Source organism: Neoarius graeffei, chromosome 23 (genome assembly GCF_027579695.1).
Source record: "Neoarius graeffei isolate fNeoGra1 chromosome 23, fNeoGra1.pri, whole genome shotgun sequence".
Lineage (NCBI taxonomy): Eukaryota > Metazoa > Chordata > Actinopteri > Siluriformes > Ariidae > Neoarius > Neoarius graeffei.
The window spans coordinates 12,574,114-12,598,036 of record NC_083591.1 but is presented as its reverse complement, the minus strand read 5'-3'; the positions used below and the strand labels follow the sequence as shown (position 1 = coordinate 12,598,036).

At 41.3% G+C, this 23,923-nt stretch overlaps 1 protein-coding gene across 3 annotated transcripts in view; it reads right to left on the bottom strand.

Moving 5' to 3' along the window:
* The window catches only part of limk1a (LIM domain kinase 1a), a 144,779-nt gene that overhangs the window by 46,487 nt on the left and 74,369 nt on the right, over positions 1–23,923 (bottom strand). For all 3 annotated transcript variants that reach the window (XM_060905776.1, XM_060905778.1, XM_060905777.1), the window contains one exon: positions 10,223–10,361. In XM_060905776.1, coding sequence (XP_060761759.1) covers positions 10,223–10,361 — 139 coding nt within the window. The remainder of the gene's footprint in view (positions 1–10,222; positions 10,362–23,923) is intronic.

Below are 23,923 nucleotides of genomic sequence, written 5' to 3'. Positions count from 1 at the left end.
ATAAACTGACTCGCCCCTCCAAGTGGACCCAAACCATAGTAGCAAAATTGCTCCCCCAGCTTAAAAGAGCCACCGAACAGCCTGACTATAGGCCTGTGCCGTTATCTCCATGTACACCACACATGCTCACTTGCCATCTGACCAGATCCACAACTGTTTTTTGGCACCACGGGATTCTGGAATGTGCATTTGTCTTTGTGATGGGGTGCATACATGCACTGCAACCCTACTACATATCCTCTCTCTATTACCCCTTTTCCACCAAATCAGTTCCAGGGCTGGTTCGGAGCCAGTGCTGGTTCACAACTTATTCAACTTGCGAGCCAGCTGAGAACCAGCTTGCTTTTCCATCGCTCGCGGTGCTAAGAGAAGACACATCATTACGTCGTTGTATACGTCAGTTATGTCGCTACGTTTGCATAAACCTTGGCGCGAATATCGAAGCAAAAACAACGTGGAAGAAGCAGCAGCAACAATAATAATAATAATAATAAATGACTTCGTGTTTGTACAGCTGCTGCTTCTCGCCACTTAAAAATGGCGATCTTTCGCGGTCTTGTTATTGTTGTCGGTCTTAACAATTCCGCCCCCCCCGCTGACGTAAGCGGTTCTTTCCTCTGGCCCAGCAGAGAGTTGGTGCTAGCCTGGAACCGGTTTTTCTGGCCCCAGAGCCAGTTCTTTGTCAGTGGAAACAGAAAACCCGGTTCCAAACTAAGCACTGGCCCCGAACCAGCCCTGGAACTGCTTTGGTGGAAAAGGGGCATATGTGGTTGTCTTGCTGACAATCTGCTCACATCCTTTGCTGACAAGAATGCACCTGAATTACGGCTGCTTTTGTGTTTTTCATTCCATCCCAATAAAGCCCAAAGGTCTCGCTTAGAGACATGGAGGTATGCACTAGAGAAGGGGAATGAACGTCAGTCAGAGCAAGATGGAGGAGTACGTGTGTGTGAATGAGGGTGAGGACAGTGGAATGGTACAGCTGCAAGGAATAGCGGCGGTCAAAGCAGATGGAGCTCAAATATCTGGGGTCAACTGTACCCAGGTGAGCGCGGAAGAGAAGTGAAGAAACGAGTGCAAGCAGGTTGGAATGGATGGAGGAGAGGGTCAGGAGTGATGTGTGACAGAAGGTTGCCAGCAAGAGTGAAAAGGAAAGTGTACAAGACCAGCTATGTTGTATGGTTTGGAGTAGAGGTCTGCGCGGGACAGAATTTTCAGTCCCACTCCCGCCCGCTCCAGCAAAGAATTATGATTTTCAGTCCTGCTCCCGCCTGCCATATTTTGTCCTGCTCCCGCTCGCAAATCCCACATGATGCAGACGTTCATGTTATTTCTCACGAAAGTTCTTGTCATTGGCTTGGGGAATTAAACGTGCTGAGCTTAGCTGAGCTCTCCACTGACCGATCCTTCACCTAGCGCACGTAGCGAGGGTGCGCGTTGCCAGGCGGCATGCGCAGCTGAGGCTTTACAGAGATATCCATTGTGAACTTCACTAGAGGAGTTCTGCTCTTCTGCCATGATCGGAGATCTCAAACACGGAAGAGCAGAAAGGAATCGGAAACGTACTCGAGATTAGACCACATCCGCAAATTTAGGCATCTTAAAATGTTATTAATGCCAAATAAAATATCCAGCACAAATTATATATGATAGACATAAATTAATAATTTATAAATTTTATTTTAAACACGTTTTTAGTTAGCGGGACTGCAGCTTATCACCTCTCCTGCACCCTCCCGCCCGCGCCCGCAATGAGCTTTCAAAATTTGTCCCGCGCCGCACTGCTTTGCGTCGGGTCCCACGGGAGTGCAAGGCTCTAGTTTGGAGACGGTGGCACTGAAAGACAGGAAGCTGAACTGGAGGTAGCAGAGTTGAGATTTTCATTGGGAGTGACAAAGTTGGACAGGATGAGAAAATTAGAGAGACAGGACATGTAGGACGGCTTGGCGACAAAGTGAGAGAGGCAAGATTGAGATGGTTTGGACACATACAGAGGAGAGATCCAGGGTATATTGGGAAAATTATGCTGGAGATGACGTTGCCAGGTAGAAGGAAACGAGGAAGACCAAAGATGAGATTTAGGTGAAGGAGGACATGAGGACGGTTGGTGCTACAGAAAAAGATACAAAGGACAGGAGGAGATGGAGGGACAGGGTTCTCCAGAAAATCTGAAGTAGCTGGTGGCTCTGGAATTTGCGGCGTGCTAATGCTCGGGGGGTCCGGAGGCATGCCCCCCCCAAAAAAAAAAAAACTTTTGAAATGTATATGCCTTCTGATGCATTCCCAGCTAATAAATTATTAACCATTTCCCTGTAAAATACTTGCAAAAATATGTATGAAATTTCCCTCCAGATGCACGTGTGCTTGGCTCTCTCAGTTACCATTTGTAGTATGCTGCCTGGCTCTGTAACATGACTACATGGTGAGCTTGTTTGGTGCATATGTATTGTACCTGATGTGGTATTGTGTATTGTATAGTTTTAATTTCAGCATAAATATTTGCACGCGAGCAAGCCTTAGCAAAGGGACCAGACATCTCTATGGGAAAATCAGGCACTCCGAGTCGCTTCGAGATATGAAAATAATTCTTAGATATGAAAATATTAATTATGATTCATATGTACAAACCTGCAGAAAACAGACTTTGTTTATTTGGCCCGCGGAAGGTTTTGGTTTCTTCTTCGGTGGCGTTTTGTGAAAACGGAGTGAAATTGTCTGCAACAACCACCAACTGCATCCTTACCGGTGTCTGCTACGGTGTGGTAACCACGAGTTGGCCTAGTGGTTAGCGTGTCAGCCTCTCAATCGGGAGATCGCGAGTTCTACTCACGGTCGGGTCATACCAGAGACCATCAGACTGCTGTCTGGCAAGGCATGCTCTAATACAGATGCGAGTGGGGAGTCAAACTCTTGCGGTTACCAGAGGACTAGCCCCCCACTGTAACCCTAGCTATGTAATAGGCGAGAGACCAAGGGCTATGGAAAAGGAGATCGCCGGCGCCGCCCTATGCGCCACATGGCATGGGAAGGACTTTTTGATTGCTACGGTGTGGTCACGTGGTCCGGCTCAGCCAATCAGAGCATGATCAACAAATATGGCATTGCTTCCGGTCATGAGAGACCCGAGTCAAAGAATTTCGTGGTGAAATAATTGGATTTGCAGCAAATTATGGGCAGCGGAGACTATGTTTATTAAAAAATAAAATAAATAAACAAACCCTGCTTGAACATTGAAAGGCTATTTTTTTTTTCTAGGATCGAGTAGCCGGTGCAGACCGTCTGTGTAGGTGGAGAAAACCGCCAGTCGCCAGCGCTTGTGGACATCTCTGGAGGGACATTATCCGCTGTGGCGACCCATAATGGGACCAGCTGAAAGAAGAAAATCCCAATAAAGCCCAAGCACCGTAGTCATCGAAAATGTTCTTTCAACCACAATTTTACCCCCATTTCTTATACATCCAAGTGTAGCTGTCTCTATAGTCACAGTCACTCTTGAAACCTGAGCCAGCTGAACAGTCTTCGTTACTGAAGCGACTGCCTTTTGTGCCTTGATAATGGATCCCCTTTCAAAATCACTTGGATCTTTTCCCCTTGACATAAATCAAGGTCAGCTGGTCCTGGTCAGGTCCTGCCACCTGTGATACTCACAGTCCTTACTGAAATACGCACATTATATCAACCCCACTTAAGAGCGTTTAAACTAAGAGCTTTGCCTTCAGTTGGAGCTGTGGATGTCCTGCTGTGGATTTAGCCAGAGAAAAAGGCAATAAAGCGTGCCAAATGCGAGCTCATTGTAGTCTTGGCTCAGGATGCACAGCATATAAAATCACTTTCTGTGTAAGACAGAAGACGACGAGCACAGTGGCTTTGGATATTTGAACTCTTAAAAGTGTAATTATAAAAGTAGTAGTTTTGATCATAAAGCATGACTGGCTGAGTCCTAAGCCACGTTCAAAACCATTTAAAAATCCAAAACTTGGGGGTGTCGTGGCTCAGTTGGATGGGGCGCCATGCCATGGATCCGGGGACCTGGGTTTGATTCCGACCCGAGGTCATTTCCCGATCCCTCCCTGTCTCTCTCTCCCGCTCATTTCCTGTCTCTACACTGTCCTATCCAATAAAGGTGGAAAAAGCAAAAAAAAAAAATCCAAAACCTATGCGCATCGGTGATCGTGCCACGATCATTAGAAAACGATTAAGCCTCAGCTGTTGTTCTGTCCATGTTGTATTGCGTTAAGTTACAACTGTTCCAAATTCAAGTTGGGCATATCAGGTGAAAACTCAAATTCAATCCAAATTGTTTGAAACTGCTCTTATTGAATTCAGAATTGAATGCAGAACATACATACGGTCTGTTCCACATCCAATAAACAATTCACATTAATCGAATTGAAACGGACACTCGCATTTCTGACTTCTGTTTTTTTTAATCTCATTCCGACCACTAAGATCTCAATATTTTATCAAAAGAACTACAGTTATATTCTAATTAGTTATTTATTTATATGAATCCATTTGATTTGAAAAAAAAATAAGTAGGTAAAGCTATGAAAACTCACTTCAAAAGTTCCCTGTGAAGCATAACATCAAAACCAGCAGATGGAAAATTTTGCTGAATACTTCATCAGAAACAAACAGTGAGAGCGAGAGAACATCCCTATAATGGTTATGCTTGATATTCACAAGTAATCTAGTCAGAAACCGATCAGGAGAGAGAGAGAGAGAGAGAGAGAGAGAGAGAGAGAGAGAGAGAGAGAGAGAGAGAGAGAGCGCCTGAGCGCTTTCCTGCGGCTCAAAAAGCACCGACAGTTTCCCGACGTCCTGCAAGCACAGAGTGAACCCTGTTGTACCAATTTCAACCTGCCATTACTCCTAAAAGTACTGAACAGATCATAACGAGATACATTTATTTGGAAAGCAGAGATGAGCTTATTAGCGATAGTACTCATAATAGAAAATATTCAAGAGTTAAGCAATGACAGATTTTGAAACTTAGATGAGCGTCTGCATGCACAATTTTCACAGCACGGCCAGCGAGCGTCTGATCTGCCTAATTAGAGCAAGGATCTGATTAGAGATGGAGCTGGGTTTAATCATAATCTATTTACAGAAGATGCAGCTGCACCGTAACATGGCTCACTGTTGATAAACAGACAGCGTAATTTCATATTCCTTTGTAATTATCCCAATGCAAAGAAACAAGAACGTGATCATCCATCTGGACTGTATCGACTGCCAAGGTTTAAATTTTGTCTGGCTATCATCTATCGAATGCGTTTTCAGAGCTACAGTGTGCAATGATGAGACCAATTCAGAAGTAAATGTCAGGTCAGTCAGTCAGACTCGACACAGCTGAGTAAATGAGAGCTTGCAGAAGATGAGGGAAGAACATGCGCGGCCATTTTTAATTAACTTAGCGTAGGAAGTGATGGCTTAATTATGGTGATTGCACTCTCCTGTACAGGCAGCGTGTCTATAAATCAGGGTGTGGACTAGAATTAAAGTGACAAAATTGCAAAGCTGGAAGGTCAGTTACAGAGGACATGTAGTCAATAGTTTTGGTTTCCTGACTGTAAATTAAAAATCAAGTTACATTGCACAGCAGGTTTGTGTCTTTTTATTATGAATACTGGAAGAAAGGGTGTTGCAATGATAGTATGTGGTTATTTATCATCCACCCAATTTCTTCGTAATACCCCAGTAATGCTAGGTAGTAAGGTTAGACCACAATGTTCCATAACATGAAATTGTTCGGCGAACATTCATGCAATCGCTTACCCAACACACCAGTCGATATTACATGTTAAATCACAGTATTACTCTCTCCCATGTGACTGGTCATAAGCATCAACTGCGGCTTCCCCAGAATATTTTCATCTAGTGGAGTCTGTTATACTCATTCTTACATCATTGATTTGGCTGAGCTCATCCTTCACAGGTTTGTAAAATAGTTATTATTTAGCAGGCGTCAACACGGAAGGCCTGAGTCCACTGCTAAAAGGACGTCTGCGCTTCCTTTTAAATATTGCATCTATATCGTATTTAAAGTAGAACTGAAGGCAAATTTATCATCAAAATTCTCTCATTTTATTAAATATAGGAATGGATTTTTGATTGCTATTTTGTCACTGCTATAGCAAGTTAGGAGTGTTTGAAATATGCCATGTAATACATCAGTCCATACGTCAAAGCAATGGCTGTAAACGAGATTCATCGAGACCTGTGCGAGACATCGTAGGTCGGAAGTAAAACGTACAGCGGAAATCAAAGTGAGCCAACATTTGCCGACGTCAAAAGACGCGCGTGCCTTCTTTCGAATGCTGATGTAATCATGCCGGAAGTTTTGTTTGTTTTGATCGCAATCGGGAAAGTTATAAAAAATAATAATTAAAAAAAAAAAAAAACGTAGGCAGTAATTGTCATTTAAACTGATTTTTGTGCAATATTTTGTTTGGAAAAAACAGTTTTCAAAATGGCGGCACTGACACCTCGCTGACACGACGTTTCGAAATCTCGCACACGGTCGGCATGAAGCTGGACTCTCTGGTGACGGTGGCAGAGAAGAGGTCTATGGACAAGCTATTGAACATCATGGACGATGCCAGTCACCCTCTGCACACCGTCATCAGCAACCAGAGGAGTCTGTTCAGTGACAGAATGCTCCTTCCCAAGTGCAGGACCAACAGACTCAAAAACTCCTTTGTCCCTCACGCCATCAGACTATACAACTCTCTCTGGAGGGGAGGAGGGGTAACAGGAGGACAGAGGATGGGAAGGAGCAGTAGCCTAGCCTAACAAGCAATACCGGACAATGTACAATATAATGTCCAATATAAAAGTGCAATATCTTTCCTGCTCTCACACACACACACACCTACCCTAACCCCATTTCTCCCCCCTTTCCCCCTCCCTCTCTTCCCCATATCTTTTATATTTGTATATGTAAATACTTTATTTTATCTAGAAGTTTTTCTCTATTTCTTTTCTCTGTTTATCTGTTTATCTCTGTTTATTAATGATGCTGCTGGAATCTTAATTTCCCTGAGGGAACCCTCCCAAAGGGATCAATAAAGTTTTATCTAATCTAATAAATATTTGTTATTTACCAGCTGGGAGGTCCGTATCATGAAATACCATGACTGAGGTCTTGAAAGTACTGAGCGAGGCCCTCTGGGCCGAGGTCAGTATTCAAGGCCGAGGTCACGGTATTTCACCATACGGACCGACCTTAAGCTGGTAAATAATATATTTATTTTTTTTCTTTACCAAATTCTAACAGAAAACGAGAGCGCCCGAAAGGGAAAACCGAGCCGAGCCGCCATTTTGAATCCTCATTCACGGCTGTAATGCAAATGGCTTCCTCCTCACTATACAAGTGCACTTCCATGGCAGGAAAAAAAACCTACATTTTGCAGCCTATGTAGTCCCCTATTTATACAAATAAGAGTCATTCAGGATTCAGCCATGTTTTTGCTTGGCGTTAGCAACAGTTACAGGTTTTTAGCTTTCTCCTGAAATGTTTTATTTCTTCTTCCTCAGGGTAGTAAAACTCGCTTTCGCTGGGAACAGTCGTTATCGCCATCCATGCTGCAAAATTAATGCTATTATGCTGAGAAATGCTGGCAAAAATTTATAAGATTTTTGATAATCTTATAAATATATCTTACAAAAAAAAAAGATAAATGACAAAAAAAATGCTACTATGTTTGTTGTGAACAAGCGAGTCGCCAGAGGTCCGTAACCGGGGTCCGTATCGTAGGATATGGACCCGCTTGCCAGCCAATCAGAGTGCAGGATTTGATGGAAACCACACCGCGAAAAAAATAATTAACAATTATTCACCGATATCCACCAAGCCGGAGGCGATAATTGTTTTGGTATAAATACACAGGTGATTATTTTAAAAAAAGAAATCAACCAAAAAAACCTTCAAAAGAGGCGTGCAAATTAATAATGGCGCACGCAGACGTGTCACTTCTCTATGCTGACTCACATAAAATACTTTGTTTTGAAATCGATAAATCAAATCATAATTCCTCCTTACCTTTGAATAGTTTTAGACCAAACTTCGTAGCATCTTAAGTGCTTTTAGGAACAGCATTTTCTTTCATAATTTGTAACTCTTCCTCACTTGGTGACGAAGCGATTGGCCGCCATTTTGCCAAGTCGCTCATCGAGAAAAAGTCCGAATTTCTCGACCAATCAGCGCACACGATTTCCTATAAATCACCTGTGCATTTATACTAAAAACACATACTGAATAAAACAAGAGACGACCTAAAACAAGAGCACCCCCATCTCGCAACCAGCACAAACTTTCTCCTAATTGCCATTATCTTGTCTCATCTCCCTGAATTATACATCCAGCCTCTTTCAGCATCTCAAGCCAGAAAACAGTGGATTACTGTTTAATTCATGGCACTCCAGCACATGTGTGATACAGCGCTCATAATTGCATCAATGGCGTTTTGTTGGCTGGGTGTAACAGGAGAGGCCGTGTGAAACGCAAAGCTAGTCCGAGATGGAAAAGACAGTCGAGTGTGGATAGATGGTAAGACTAGAGAGTAAGATAAAAGGTGATGTTTAGTTTGAGAACTGCCATTAATGAGCCCATGGGCAGGGGGAACCCTCCCTTTCAATTTAAATGTGCGGATTCCAGTACCTTTCAAGTTGAAATTAGTGCTTTTTTTTTTAATATATTGCAGAAATACACTCAATTAAGAACACTACATTAAAGGGGAACTGAAGTCATTTTAAAACTTGCTTTATTTCTTAATTAACGTGTTGTTAAATTACGTTTTTGGTTTTAGTAACCTTATATCGTGACTCGTATTGGCAACTAATTGCAATTAAATATCATACTTATCGGCCTATTTGGTTTTTAGCCATGTTGAATGTAGTTCGTTTGGTCCACGGCAGGCGTCGCTTATCCGCACGATCTTCACGAGACTTCGAAACGGTGTCAGTGCCGCCATTTTGAAAACTGGTTTCCAAACGGAACATTGCACAAAAACGAATTTAAATTACGATTACTGCCTACTTTTTTCAAACTTTCCTGATTGCTATCAAAACAAACAAAACTTCCGGCTTGATTACATCAGCATTCGAAAGAGGGCGCGCGCGTCTTTTGACTACCTGTGTCCGAAATCACTCACTATGTAGGGCACAATATAGTGAGGACGCCATTTTGTAGTGCTGTCCGAAACCTTAGTGAGGATTATTTACACCCTATATAGCGCACTCAAAGTATCCCGCAATGCATTACGAAAAGCAGTGTACAACAATGGTCACTAACCAAAGCAATATATCCCATCATGCATTGCAGTCGCGCTGAAAGAAATCAAATTAAAAGTCTCAAATTTGATTTAATAAAAGGCAGCGGCAAAGAAGAAAGTATTCAGCCTTGATTTAAAAAAAACCTGAAAGATGCAGGTGTTTTGTATTGATTAATGTAGGAAATGCGCTCAGTATAATATGGATTTATCACAAAAATTCATGCGTGTATTTATTATTTTGAAAACCCACCAGCCGACTGATCTGGCATGTTTTAATTGTGCGACAGAAATGACGCAAATACCAGCGCGACGGACTAGTGTCCAAAAGCGTTCCCCCCCCTCCATTTTACCAATGAGCTCACTATATAGTCCTCTATATAGTAATTCCCTATATAGGGAGTAGCGAATGAGTGAGTGAGTCCGGACACGGGGAACACTGGCAGATGTTGGTCACTTTGATTTCTGCTGTACGTTTTACTTCCGTCCTACGGTGTCTTGCACAGGTCTCAGCGAATCTTGTTTACGGCCAGTGCTTTGACATACAGACTGATCTATTACATAGCATATTTCAAACACTCGCTATAGCAGTGACAAAATGGCTATCAAAATGCATTCCTCTATTTAATAAAATGAGATAAAATAGAATTTTCATAAAATCTGCCTTCAGTTCTCCTTTAATACTGGCTAGAGCCTCACGTTGCTCTCAATACGGCCTCAATTCTTTGTTTCATGGATGCCACAAGAGGTTCGAAACATTCTTTTGAGGGTCTGGTTACAGGATTGTATCACTTTTGCTTTGTGACATGGTGCATCATCATCATGTGACGTGACCAGACTTGTCTTTGATACCCTTGTGTAGTTTTAAAAGGAAACGTGCATCACAACCTAACCGTCATTACGACAAGAGAAAGCTGAAATATAAACGCAAAATGTCATTAATTAATTACCATGATGAGCCCAGTGGTGATGGGCTCAGAGCAGCCGTGACACAGCTCCCCAAACTTGGCCCAGTAATCCTTCCTGCAGAAGAGACGGCCATCTTTCTCATAGTACCACCGAGATAGAGAGCCACTGCATTCACAGCATCTGCAAGAGTTAACAACAACAGCAGGCATGTTAGGACCGCAATGCTTCAATATGGACAAAACATCCAGAAATGACAAGGAGGTCAAAAGGACAATGTCGTCACAATGTTATCTGATCATAAACGACCACGTCACTTTCCAGACTGTTGACCAACATGCTAAGTGTTGAGACAAACATGAGACTTGTGCAACTAAAAATCAGACAAAACAGCTCACAGCTATTTTAAGCCTAGGTCACAACCGGCCATACGTGCTCCTACGGCCGGTCTACGTGCAAAAAACGCAAGAAACGCACGGAGGGCACGTGTGTGACGTGCTGATTTTCGAGCCGTAGACCGTCAGCAGAGGTTCTTTGTCATGTCAAACAAACTCTACGGGCGCTTACGTTTTTTTCAGGTTGCAAGACAAACTTACGGCCAATGTGCGTCTTTCTCCACGAACAAAAAAAATGCAGCGATTTGGGAAACGCCAAAAATCGCACGGCCAAAAAAAAAAAAATCGTACGTCCGGTTGCGACCTAGACTATGCATGGACATTTGCGAAGGTGTGTAGTAGCAGCCTGGGAAAACCCTTCTCATGATGGAATTCAGACATTTCTACTCTAGATAGTTCAGAGTACTCAGAGGTGGACAGTAACGAAGTACATTTACTTGAGTACGATACTTAAGTACACTTTGAGTACCTGTACTTTACTTGAGGTTTTTTTTTTGGAAACTTATGACCAACTTCACTACATTTGAAAGACAAAATATCATACTTTTCACTCCACTAGATTTCTATCAAGGTCCTCGTTACTATGAAGCGGCTTTGAAAGTGGATGGTTTTTTCTTTTCTTTTCTAAAACGTGATTGTTTTTTTCCACAGGGGACACCGAGACAGCCTATCAGTAATCACTAGGGTCACGTTACATCCATAAACCGTACAACAAAGTTCAATGATTTCTCTACAGCATTATTTAACTTGATCGGTTGACGGCAGAATGGAAGGAGGCGGTTCTTCTGGGGAACGCACGCATGCACTCATGGCCCATGTTTCAGTTTTCTCAAAGGATTAAAGACTCGTTTCGTTTGAAATGTTTGCCGAAAATGAACCACATCACGGCCTACAAAAACTCGCCATCCAACCTGCGGAAGCATATTGAGGGATGTAAATGTTTTATTCCAAGAGAAAGCCTACAATGAAGTTGTCTGTGCTTTTAGAGCTAGCGGTAATGTTGTAATAACTATGCAGTCTGGTTAGTCAAATGACTTTCTATGGATTTGCCCGTCAAGTTGCCATAGCCTTATCCGCGGCTAACGTTTACACGTAGCTAGTTAACTTGGACACTGTTAGTTAGCATGTAAAAACGGAGTTACGCTACCTTATCTGAAGTCCTTTCAGAAATGTTTTAGCATAATCTTGACAAATAAACAATGTAAAAATCTCTCTTTTCTAGTAGCATTAGCTACCCAATATGATTTCGAGTTTGAAGAGAGTTTGCTGACTAGCTAGCTTAACGTTAAACCACCATGATGGCACAGCATGCGGTCATTTTGTGAACTCACGTTTCTGTCTTTGGTAGTGGCATTGTGGCAATAATAACGATGCGTTGACAGAAAATGTACTTTTAATACTTAAGTATTTTTCAAAGCAAGTACTTCAGTACTTAAGTAAAAATTTGACTGTACAACTTTCACTTGTATTGGAGTAACATTTGACCAGTGGGATCTGTACTCTGACTTAAGTAATGAAGTTGAGTGTTTTGCCCACCTCTGAGAGTACCACAGGGCTTTCCTGAACTGAAAAACATTTCTCTTTTGCATCTCAACCAATAAGTTCTGGCAGTTTAAATTCTGGTTACGTCCAAAAGTGAAAAGGGACAAACTTGTATTTAAAGCTTCCAATCTGACTCAAGGGCAGGAACACCACACACCTTGGTCGGCTCCGTCTCATCTCGTGGTAGAGAAACGTGAGGTGGCTTTAACTTTTGATCTCCACAAGACCCGATCCTTGGCAGCAATCCGCACTTCCTGTTCATCCAGCACGACATCGGTGCTTAGAGGTTTGGCAACATGTTGCAAGTAGTTTGATTTCCGTCCTCCTCAGCTTCGATGGCCACGAGATGGAACATACAGACAGAACTACTGGATGAGATCGCTTTCATTCCTCCTGACTGAATGACCAACAAAAGACAGCTGCAGATGAATTACTGTCTATCAGGGGTCTCGTTCCTAGGAATGGGAATCGAAAACCGGTTCTTGTTGAGAACCGGTTCCCAGTGTTTCAATTCCATGCAATAATTTGCCAGATTTGCTAGCGATTCCCTTATCGATTCCAGTGGGCACGACTAACGTCATGTATATTACGCAACGTGCATAGCGACATGCAGTAAGCAGTAAACATGGCAACCAAGCGGTTTAAACGCTCAAAAGTTTGGCTGCATTTTTCAAGGAAAGATGACAACCGGGTGACCTGCAGCCATTGCAAAGTAGATATTACATCGTCGGGAGGGAACACGAGTAATATGCAAAAACATTTGCGCACACAGCATGCGATACTTTTAAATGAATGTCACATTTTCGACACGCTTCGGACTGGTGAATCTGTGTTACTCCTAAGCTAAACAAAGTTGATGCTAATCGACCTGTTTGTTCTCCTCTTTTTTCAAATGAGAATCGATAAAGAACCAAATCGTTAAGCAGAATCGAAAATGGAATCGGAATCGTAAAAATCTTATCAATTCCCATCCCTACTCGTTCCTGTCTGCTCGTATATATAATTGTTGAGATCTCTTTTGCTGATGTTCAGAATTATTTGAAGACATTGGGTTTGGAAGATGTTGATCATCTCAAGGGACTCACTGATTATATACATGGTTCTGTGCTGTATAAGAGGACACTGAGAACAGACACGTTAAAGAGCTTTACTTTGAGGCTGATGTGAGCTTCCAAAAGGCTGACCGTGCTTTAGCCCTAAGGTACTTGAAATTATGGAGCATATCGTTCACAAAGGCACCAAGGGATTGAAAATCATCCATTACGTCTAAGGTGTTTCCCTGTAGCTTGATGGTAGGTTGGCCGATGGACATGTCCATCTCACTACGGCACATATCTATCCAACAGCTTGATCAACGTCTAACATTCAGCATATGATGAAAACATTTTCCCAAAATGATCTTTACAGGACAAATTACCTAGGTGTGATTTTTTTTTTTTAAACCAAACTCTTGACCCCTTCCTGCCCCCTCGGCAGTCTCAACTCTTCTACCAATAATCTCCTTGCTGTCCCACACACCAGACTCTCCACCCTGGGAGGCAGGTCCTTCAGTGCCAGGGCTCAACATTAACGCTTGTCCGGGACAAGTGATCCTTTATGTCGGACAAGTTCATCATCTCCGTTACTTGTCCGATCGGACAAGTGCCAAAATACGCTGATATTCGGGTTACATAGCAAATTTATCAGTTTATTCACATGATTTCCGAAGCATCTCACTTGACATTTTGTTTTGATGAATCGCCGGATGTTTCTCTTCAGAAAGAGCGATGTGCGCATGCGCAATATTCCGCTTGCGAAACCGGCCAAAACCGCTTCGTGTATTTGAGCTGAAAAGTAAACGGTCGTTTATCAGACCCTCCAGGGTTTCGCGATGTTGCGATTTGCAACTTCAACGCAAATTCAACCAATCCCCGTGAATTCAGGGCGGTGTTGCAATTATATCCAATCACCGCAACTTTCCCGCAAAGTTGACCAATCGTTGGCGTCGTCTTCTTGAGGTGACGTCGACAAACTACCTTCCGCCTTACTTCTGTGTATACGTTCAAGAGAAGCAGCATGTGCGAGTCAGTGTTTATATAGGCTTAAATTCTGTTACTGAAAGTGTGTTATGTTTACAGTGAAGCACTGTGCGCACTTTACATTATTTTTTTTAAAGTAATACAAGAAGTTAATGGATGCCAACATTTTTGCCAAAATGGTATTTTCTTTTCCATTGTTTAGGCAGCTTCAGCATCATACTGTGAGATTCTGTTCAAACTGTTTTTTTTTCTTCTATGAAGCCTGAGCCATTTATTTTATTAGTTTATAATTATTGTTTAATTTAGTCTTCAGGAGAGACTGCCTGCACACAGTACTAGTATTAATGGGTTTTTTTTCCTTACATGAAAGCTGAGGCATTTATATTATATTTTAAGGTAACTTCATGTTGTGCTGTGAGGTTCTATGCACTTTAACTTTTGAACCAACAGGTGCATTTGGATAAGTAAAGCCTATTTTTCTGCATTTCTGTAGTCCTGGTAATCTTTTATATTGGGGCAATTCCATGTAAATGTCAACCTCACCATGCAAAAATAAAGCAACATGTAATACATCAAAACCACTCCCAGAGACATCACCTAGGCCTGTATTTTACAGATGTGAATAAGCTGAACCAATTTGTCACATTTTGATCACCTAATATGTCACTGTCAGTCTTTCTTTCTTATAATGTAAAACCCAAGCTAAAATCAACTTTGATCATGTACAATTCTATATTATTGCCACAAGCCACAGAAATGTATGCTAAAATCCACAAAACAATAGCCATCCTAAATATTATTTAAGAACTTTGATAGATATTTAGAGAGTTTTTCAAAGGGTTATGGTGGTTAAATTGCTGATTTTCTAAACATATGCCATGTCTATTTCAGACGCGTCACATCCATAACGGAATTTCGTCACATCCATAACGCTGACTTTTCCTTCCGAAACTCTGCATGAAATACAAAATATTTTAAACAAAGATTTTTTAATATTCACCTTGGACCCCTCTATCAAATGGATATCTCCATTTCGACATTAGGTTTACAATTTCACAGAGTTTGATAAAAATGTACAGTCACCCAAGAAAAGTGATACTTTTTCTGTCACATCCATAACGCATCTTTTATTGGCATTTTCTGGCATGTCCTAGATGAATTGTTCTTGTTCTATCACTTCTCCAGTATGGTACAGCCTTAAAATATGCAACACCTGTTTAAATACTGGGAGACAATAAAACATGCACTGGGTCATTTGTTGCCATTTTGAGTTCAAGTGTCACGTCCATAACGCTGGAATTGCTCATTGGTAAAGTTGTTTATAGGACCATTTCTCAGTGTCTGTTTTTTTAATCAATAGTTTTTCAGTAATAACTAATATTTAACGTACTCAATTTTAATCACAAAAAGACAAAAATCACAATTTCTCACAACTTTCACTTCCTCCCGCAATGCAATTGCAACAAAAACCTAAAAAACACCGCAACTTTCATCGCAGCCATTAAATACCATACAGGAGCCACACTGAATAATTAGACAACAACAATTAATCAGTGGAGGATGTATATTCAAAGTTAATAAGGCCAAAAAAGTGTGTTTCCGGTAACATGAAATACTAAAATAAGGTCGGTAGGTAGGAAAAAGTTTTTTTTCTTAATTTTTTTTTATTTTGTTCGAAAAAATTAACACAAGTAAACATCTTACAAAATAGTATTTTGGCACAGAATCCTTTATACCACACATCATAATAAAATAAGTGTTTTAAATCTTTAAACAAATAAAAAAAATATATTGCGAGAGTTCGAGTTATGATCTACGGAAGCGTATTGCTGCCACACAAAAAATTGGCTTAGAATCAAGTAATTACGTGAAAAGATATTGTTAAAGTTATCACGTTTTTACAATATATTTATCATGTAATAACATATCACGTAATTTCATGATACGAAATTATCACGTTATTTCATGATATTTTCATGTAATAACGTGAAAACACCTTATCAAGAAATAACGTGAAAATAACGTCCTAGGCTACTTCCATTAAAAGCAGACAGCCTGTAGAACTTGGGTCGAGCAAAAACACCGAGCAAAAACATGGCTGAATCCTGAATGACTCCTATTTGTATAAATAGGGGACTACATAGGCGGCAAAACGTAGTGTTTTTCCCTGCCATGGAAGTGCACTTGTATACTGAAGAGGAAGCAATTTGCATTACAGCCTTGAATGAGGATTCAAAATGGCGGCTTGGCTCAGTTTTCCCTTCCTCCTTCAGTATACAAGTGCGCTTCCATGTTTATGCAGGAGGGCTGATAGAAGTGGCAAAACATTTTACTTTTTATCGTTTCTTTCACAACTTGAATGCGTTGAAACAAAAAAATGTGACAAACTAATGCCGCTTACACTAAGATATCGAGGGGAATTTGTAATAAAAACTTTACGGTCGGCAATTTCGACGTGGAAATTCTCGATCGGTCGGGTTACCGGAAACACTTTTTTTGGCCTAATTAAAAAAATGAAAATATATATAATTTTAATTTTCTGGTTTTCAATTTCTCATAAATAAATTAATGATTGATGGAGTCCAATTTTTTTCTGCAGTGAATAGATTTTTGTGTTCAAGTAATTCTGGTGAAATTAGTTTATTACAAATAGTTTGTGGGGTTTTTTCTCAAATTTTTCTTTGGACAAGTCAACTTCACATTCGGACAAGTAAATTTCCTTTCAACTTGCCCGACAGGACAAGTGGTTTCAAAAGTTAATGTAGAGCCCTGCAGTGCCAATACCCCCAAACTCAAACTCTCTTCCTCAGTGTCTCTGTGGCTGCTCTTCTTTCTCTACTTTAGAATCAGAATTAAAGACTTCTCTCTCAATTAACACTTCTCCTCCTCCTCCTTTACTTCGGAGTCTACTTCAAATGTTATTCCCCCCAAAGTAACCTTGGGATTATGAAAGGCACTACATAAATGAATATAAAATTCTTCCAATTCTTCTTATTATTATTCGATTTACCAGAATTTAGTCATGGTGACATCTGACGGGTTTTTCCAGACCACCACACATTTAACCCAGGGAGATGTGCACAAACATCATGTAAGGTTCTCTAGTGGCTGACAAAACATCAGTTCCTATGAGACCACAGCAGACAAATGAGTTGTTATCCCTCACAGAAGGAAAAAAGCAGACGTGAAAGAGACCCAAGCGGCCTTGTATACGTCAACTGTTTTTTTTTAATAGTTACTGTACATTTTATAACCATAAACCTCATCACTAAAGATGCAGAAATAAATTATATTTTATTTATATATATATATATATATATATATATATATATATATATATATATATATATATATATATAAATAAAAAGTATAAATTTTTTTTTTTAGCCATTTCAGTTTCTTTTAAATACTTGATAAAAAGTGATATACCTGACCTGATGGACTTCATTTTGTTTTTCTCTACTCACGGTATATGAGCTGACAGCCTAGTAGTAGAGTAGCCTATCAGTGTACGCAATTGCTCATATCAGTGAATGTGGACAGAATAAATAATATTGGCTACTCTACTACTAGGATATCAGCTCATATACCATGAGTAGAGAAAAACAAAATGGAAGAGCACTTCAAGTCAGATATATCACTTTATCAAGTATTTAAAAGAAACAGAAATAGCTGAATGTAGTCGTCCACCCCACCCCCCCAATCACCTGTTTCACACTCCAGCCCAGTCGGTGGCGCCAAACCATCAAAAACCCTAAAGAAGAAAACGGCAGACCGTGTTACTGAAACGACCGAAGACAAAACTCTACTCGAAAACACCCCCCCCAAAAAAAAAAAAGGAATGAAGGTATTTGACGGCAAGAACGCATCTTTTATTTTTCAAGAGTTATTGTTGCATTTTTCACAAATTGCTACCATCATGTCGCCAGTTTTTCACATTCTGAGCGGAAATTTTGTCGGACATTTTGTATAAAAATACAAACGAAGTTCAACCAAGTGATGTATTGCATTATCACGTCACCAAAGCAACTAGCAAGCATTTACGTAAATGAAGGTTTTGCAAGCTCCGTCCTTTCAACACTGTTACTTTTAGCCAAGTGATAACTGGTTGTAAAATGGGCAATGTATAATTTTTGCTATTATTTTAAGCTATTCCTCATTTAGTGAAGCAAAGCAAAAGACAAGCCTGCACCATAGTGATTATTTCAGGACCTGGATAAATCTACTTTAAAGACGGTCCGCCTGTCAGCAAATCATAAGTATTTTCAGTGAACATGGTAGAAACTGATGTATTGCTACAGTGACCAATAATTTTGTTCAACTTGGTTGAGAACTTCCTCTTGGCTTACTATTTTGAGTACAGTTTCATGATTTCACTTCAGTTTCCTGTCTGCAGTGCTTTCGACCTTATTCATAGTCCACTACTTGGATAACTTCTCCAGGTGGCCACTTATGAGGGTACTTCAAAAAGTTCTCAGCCTCACCCTGAAAACATCACAGTGCATTATTTTTCAACATGGTCTCCTTTAACTTCAATGCACTTGGTCCAAATGATGTTCACGCTTTGCCATCCCTTCGAAGAAGGTGCTCACATCTTGAGTCTCCAGATGCTCCTCAGCAGCATGGATGACCATCACTTGGAAAATGGCGACCATGCAAGTGGGATTTCAGTTTGGGAAACAGACAGAGGTCAGATGGCACCAGGTCAGGTGACTAAGGTGCATGGGTCAACAGTTTAAAGCCACATTTGGCCGTTTCTGCCAATGCCACCTGTGTTGTATGGACAGGCGCATAGTCCTGGAGCAACAGTACAGCAGCTTGATGCTTTCCGCTCCTTTTTTTTCTCTCCGATTGCTTCGAACATTTAAATTTTTGTAGACTGTAACGCAAGGCTTTATAGTCTACCATACGGTTATGCCCCAAAATGAGAGTTATGCCCCTTGTTTCTGGGTGAGGCCAAAAACATTTTGAAGTACCCTTGTAAATTACCCACAGTGCCTATGTAGTTCACACTTCCAAGGTCGCAAGGATCCCCCCCCCAAAAAAAAAAAAAAAATATATATAGCTCTGGGCATTTGTAAACAGTATCTAAGCCACTTCACCTGAGAACCACTTGTTACTGCTGAGGACAGCCACCACATGGATGGTGTAAAGTTTGCCGTGATGCTGTTGTGATGATACCGCATGGATACCCTAAAGATGATTGTGGATGTTCTCACTTGGACAGCCAAGGATACTGCACTTGCTAAAACGATTATACAGTGAATAACTTCACCTCCGCCAGTATACCGAAAGGATAGTCATTACAAAGTACGGGCTGATTAAACTAGGGCACATTTAACAGATGAAATTTGCTTTCAGTTGCACTACAAAGTCTGGGAAATACAGCAAATGTTAATTACTCCAGTGATGGAGCTTGACAAATGACAAGGCATGGGTAACTATGGCAAATCTGTTTGAAGAAAACACCAAATAAAATGAACTGTGAGCTACTGCTCACTTGTGTATACCCTGCTCTCGCTTATCAGAATGCAAGCAATCGAAGGAATAGGACACTTACTATGAATCAAGCGGTTGTGATTTGTAGTTGCTGAGAAAAGGTGTTAAATCCACGCTATATGTTTTGTAAATGCATTCAGTCGGTAAACAGGAAGTCAATGTGCGACAGACCTGAAAATGGTAGACACGGTATAGAACCCCAAGCTGAAGTTTGGTACCAAGTAGCTAGGATTTGTGGTTGCTGAGAAAAAGGGTGTTTCGGACAGAGGTAAACCAGTATACCCCCCTTCCTTCGGAGCGGGGGAATAATAACAACAAGTACAATTCTGCTATCAACTCATCCCAGTCTGTAAGGGTTTTTGCTCATGGGTGGGTGTTTCCTTTGTGTTTGACAACTAATGCACGAAGACACTAATCAAGATGAACATGAAACAGATGGTGACAGATAGACTGCGGATATCCTCCCTGACCCCGTCTCACTGGGTAGCACACCCTTGCACTCATTTTCCATTAGAGACCGAATAAGTCGATCAGACCAGGTCCCTAGAGGGACATGATCCATCATTCCCCATCTACTTCACAGCTTCCTGTTCTGTCCACACTGGTGTGGCTTTATCTCCGAACGGTGACTCAGTCCAGACTTCCTCATTGACCTTCGTCAAGGTGTTTCATCAGTGTGACATTGTCATGCTAGCAGAAATTCATCGTGTGCTAATGCTTTAGTCAGTTACACCTATGTAAAATGTACATGGGGCACATAGTTCCATCCAAAGCTTTGCGCACATCTCCATGTCCTAGTTTCAATAGATGCTCATAGTTTTTCCACTGCATATATATACACTTTAATTTTTTTTTTTTGCTGTATGCTGTCAGTCATTCGTATCGTTAATTAGATTTCAGATCGTATACATTTTTTTTCTTAGAATTTATTATATCCTCAGCCTATTTAAAGCTATACGGCCATACGATTTCACGAAAAGCTGTGAAATTTAATTCCCTCTGAAATTTGGTCATTGTGATGCATGTTTATTTCTGAAAAAAAAAAAAAGCCATTCTGTGGCCGGGAAGTTATTTAATTCGAGGGGATTCCTGAGCAAATAATGGGCATGAAATCGCTCGCTTCGTGCAGTCAAGCAGACAGAGGAAGTCCGTGTGCGCATGCGCAGGTTTACCTTCGTTTGGGTTTTACGGCAGCTGGCATCCACAGTGTTGCATTACTGCCATCTACAGGTTTACCTTTGACTGTGCACTGACCGTTCCATCATTCTGTCACTAAACGAACAGCTGATCACACAGAGGCGCTCGCTGACCGCCGATATTTATTAGTTTGGTCCTGCGTTTCCTTTCCTTCGTATATAACAATGTCTTTTCTTCTCGCTTTCCGTTACTCTAGTCCGTCTTCCACGTTTCATTCACATCATCAATTTTTCTCTCCTGTTTCAAATTTGTATCCCACAATGCCTTGTGCAAACTGGGAAAGCACACCACGTGATGCATGATGTAGTATCTTGAACTGGGTCATGGTGAAGCAGGAAAAAAAAAAAAAAAAAGAATTTAGGGCCACGTGACCCTCCATCCATCCATCATCTCTAGCCGCTTATCCTGTTCTACAGGGTCGCAGGCAAACTGGAGCCTATTCCAGCTGACTACAGGCGAGAGGTGGGGTACACCCTGGACAAGTCGCCAGGTCATCACAGGGCTGACACATAGACACAGACAACCATTCACACTCACATTCACACCTACGGTCAATTTAGAGTCACCAGTTAACCTAACCTGCATGTCTTTGGACTGTGGGGGAAACCGGAGCACCCGGAGGAAACCCACACGGACACGGGGAGAACATGCAAACTCCGCACAGAAAGGCCCTCGCCGGCCACGGGGCTCGAACCCGGACCTTCTTGCTGTGAGGCAACAGCGCTAACCACTACACCACCCACATGGCCCTAAATTCATTAATTGTTCATTGAAAAAAATAAAATAAAATTGGAAGTCTGTGATTCGAATTCAGTAGCTTTCGGTCCACTAAACAAAAATGAAACGGTTGTCGGGGAAAAATTATTTTTATGACCTACACTTGAAAAATCTGAAAGGCAGTCTAGCTTTAAGTTTGTTTATAGATAGTTTTTAAGCATTGTAAGAGCCAAATTGCGTTTCGGATCATGCTAAATTGACCATTATTATTATTAATTGTATTTGTAGTAATTTATGTAATTAATTACGTAAATCGCACTAATTGATGTGCAAGACTTCAAGGTAACTATTTATATAGCACGTTTTATGCACCTAGGAATTCAATGCGCTGTACAAAAATAAAAGCAAAAGAAAGCAACATTTTCCTGACATTTATTTTCAGAGACCATAAGAGGCCTGAAAGGAAATGACAAGAACATGAGGTTTGGGTTTTTTTTGCACAACAGAGTCAAGGTGAGCATTTTCAGAAAGAAAGAAAGAACAGACAACAGATTAGGTAATGCTTACATCAAGAAGCGAAAAAAAACCCCCACCAAAACCTATCAAATTTAGTCTTTCACCTTACAGGCATACTCCCGAGTGGTCTCCGGTCTCAAAACATTGATGGCCATGTTTAGGATGTCATATGTAGATGAATAATTATCTGGTGGCAGATATGGTGCTTTCAGGTGGTAGTAGAAAAGTCATTGGTCAAAATATTCAGCATTATTACTCACACGAGTGTTATTTTGGGCTGAAATTTAGAAGCATCTCTAATTATCATGGACTTTAATCCTTAGCGCTTTAGACTTAACACGCTTGCACCTGGTAGGGTGTCGGCCAGATTTGTTGGAGGAGGCAGAAAACGGTTCAAGGTTACTCGAATTAATATGAAAGAGAGCGAGGGGAGATAATAAGCTCTTACCCCACCCCGAGGGCCTACATTCTAGCAATGACAGGTCTGAGATCAAAGCTGCTGTAATACTATACCACAGCTGGTGAATCCCAGCTGTTGGATCTAATCCTCTCTTGCCCCTTTTCCACCAAAGCAGTTCCAGGGCTGGTTCGGGGCCAGTGCTTAGTTTGGAACCGGGTTTTCTGTTTCCACTGACGAAGAACTGGCTCTCGGGCCAGAAAAACCGGTTCCGGGGGGGGGCGGAGTTGTTAAGACCAACAACAATAGCAAGACCGCGAAAGGTCGCCATTTTTAAGCGACGAGAAGCAGCAGCTGTACAAACGCAAAGTCATCCATTATTGTTGTTGTTGCTGCTGCTTCTCTGTGTTGTTGTTGCTTTGATGTTCGCACCAAAGTTTATGGAAATGCAGCGACGTAACTGACGTATACAGCGACATAACTGACGTGGCTCCCCTTAGCACCCTGAGCTATGGAAAAGCAAACTGGTTCTCAGCTGGCTCGCAAGTTGAACGAGTTGTGAACCAGCACCAGCCCCGAACCAGCCCTCGAACTGATTTGGTGGAAAAGGGGTATCGGGGTGGTTTTTTTTTTTTTTCTGAAGTATGTGGATAAGAAAACAGGAAACTGTTCATAAGCATTTCATAGGTAGAAATCTACACTGTGTACAAGAAATGGAAAGTTGTACATGTGTATGCATGTTGCACGAGTGTGTGTGAGGACATGCATTCTTTCAGTGTTGATAGTTTGGGGATTAGGCAGATGGGGATTTAAGGGGATGATCTGTTAAACTAATGAGGCTGATCCCATGCATGCTCTCCTGCGATGAACCTGAAAGAAAATTCAAAAGGAAGAATGACCGAGTTATGCTGCCGAATTAGTCCAAGGAAGAGCAAAGCGTACCATAACGTTTTACGAATAATTTGAATGAATTATGAATCTTGCTGAAATGAACGACACTTTCTGGAAATATAGCACTGAGCCACATTTTAACGAAACGGTCATGACAGCCAGGCAATTAGAACATGCTGAAATACATTGCTTCCCCCCAACCAAATACATATTTTTTGCTGACAACTCCATCTCTAAATGTTCTTCTGAAACATCGACCTTTGGTGCACTTTTCTGGCACCAAGCTTCAGAATCTTAAAGGCTGTAATCTATCCTTGACTTGCAAGTGACATCAAAGCAAGATAGAAACCTGGATGTCGGCCATGTTGGCGGATATACAAACGTGGGGTCAAGTGACATTCCATACAAAACAAACAGTCACGCGTGCACAACTCTGTTTTTCCACTGCTTTAAGCGTTCTTTTAGCTACTCCATATCTGGTTGTGGTCACAACAGCACTCGTGACCGTGGTACGTTCCGATTTTTTTGAATTCCGTCTGTGATTCGGAAAGAGGGCGAGGAAACGCTGAGGCT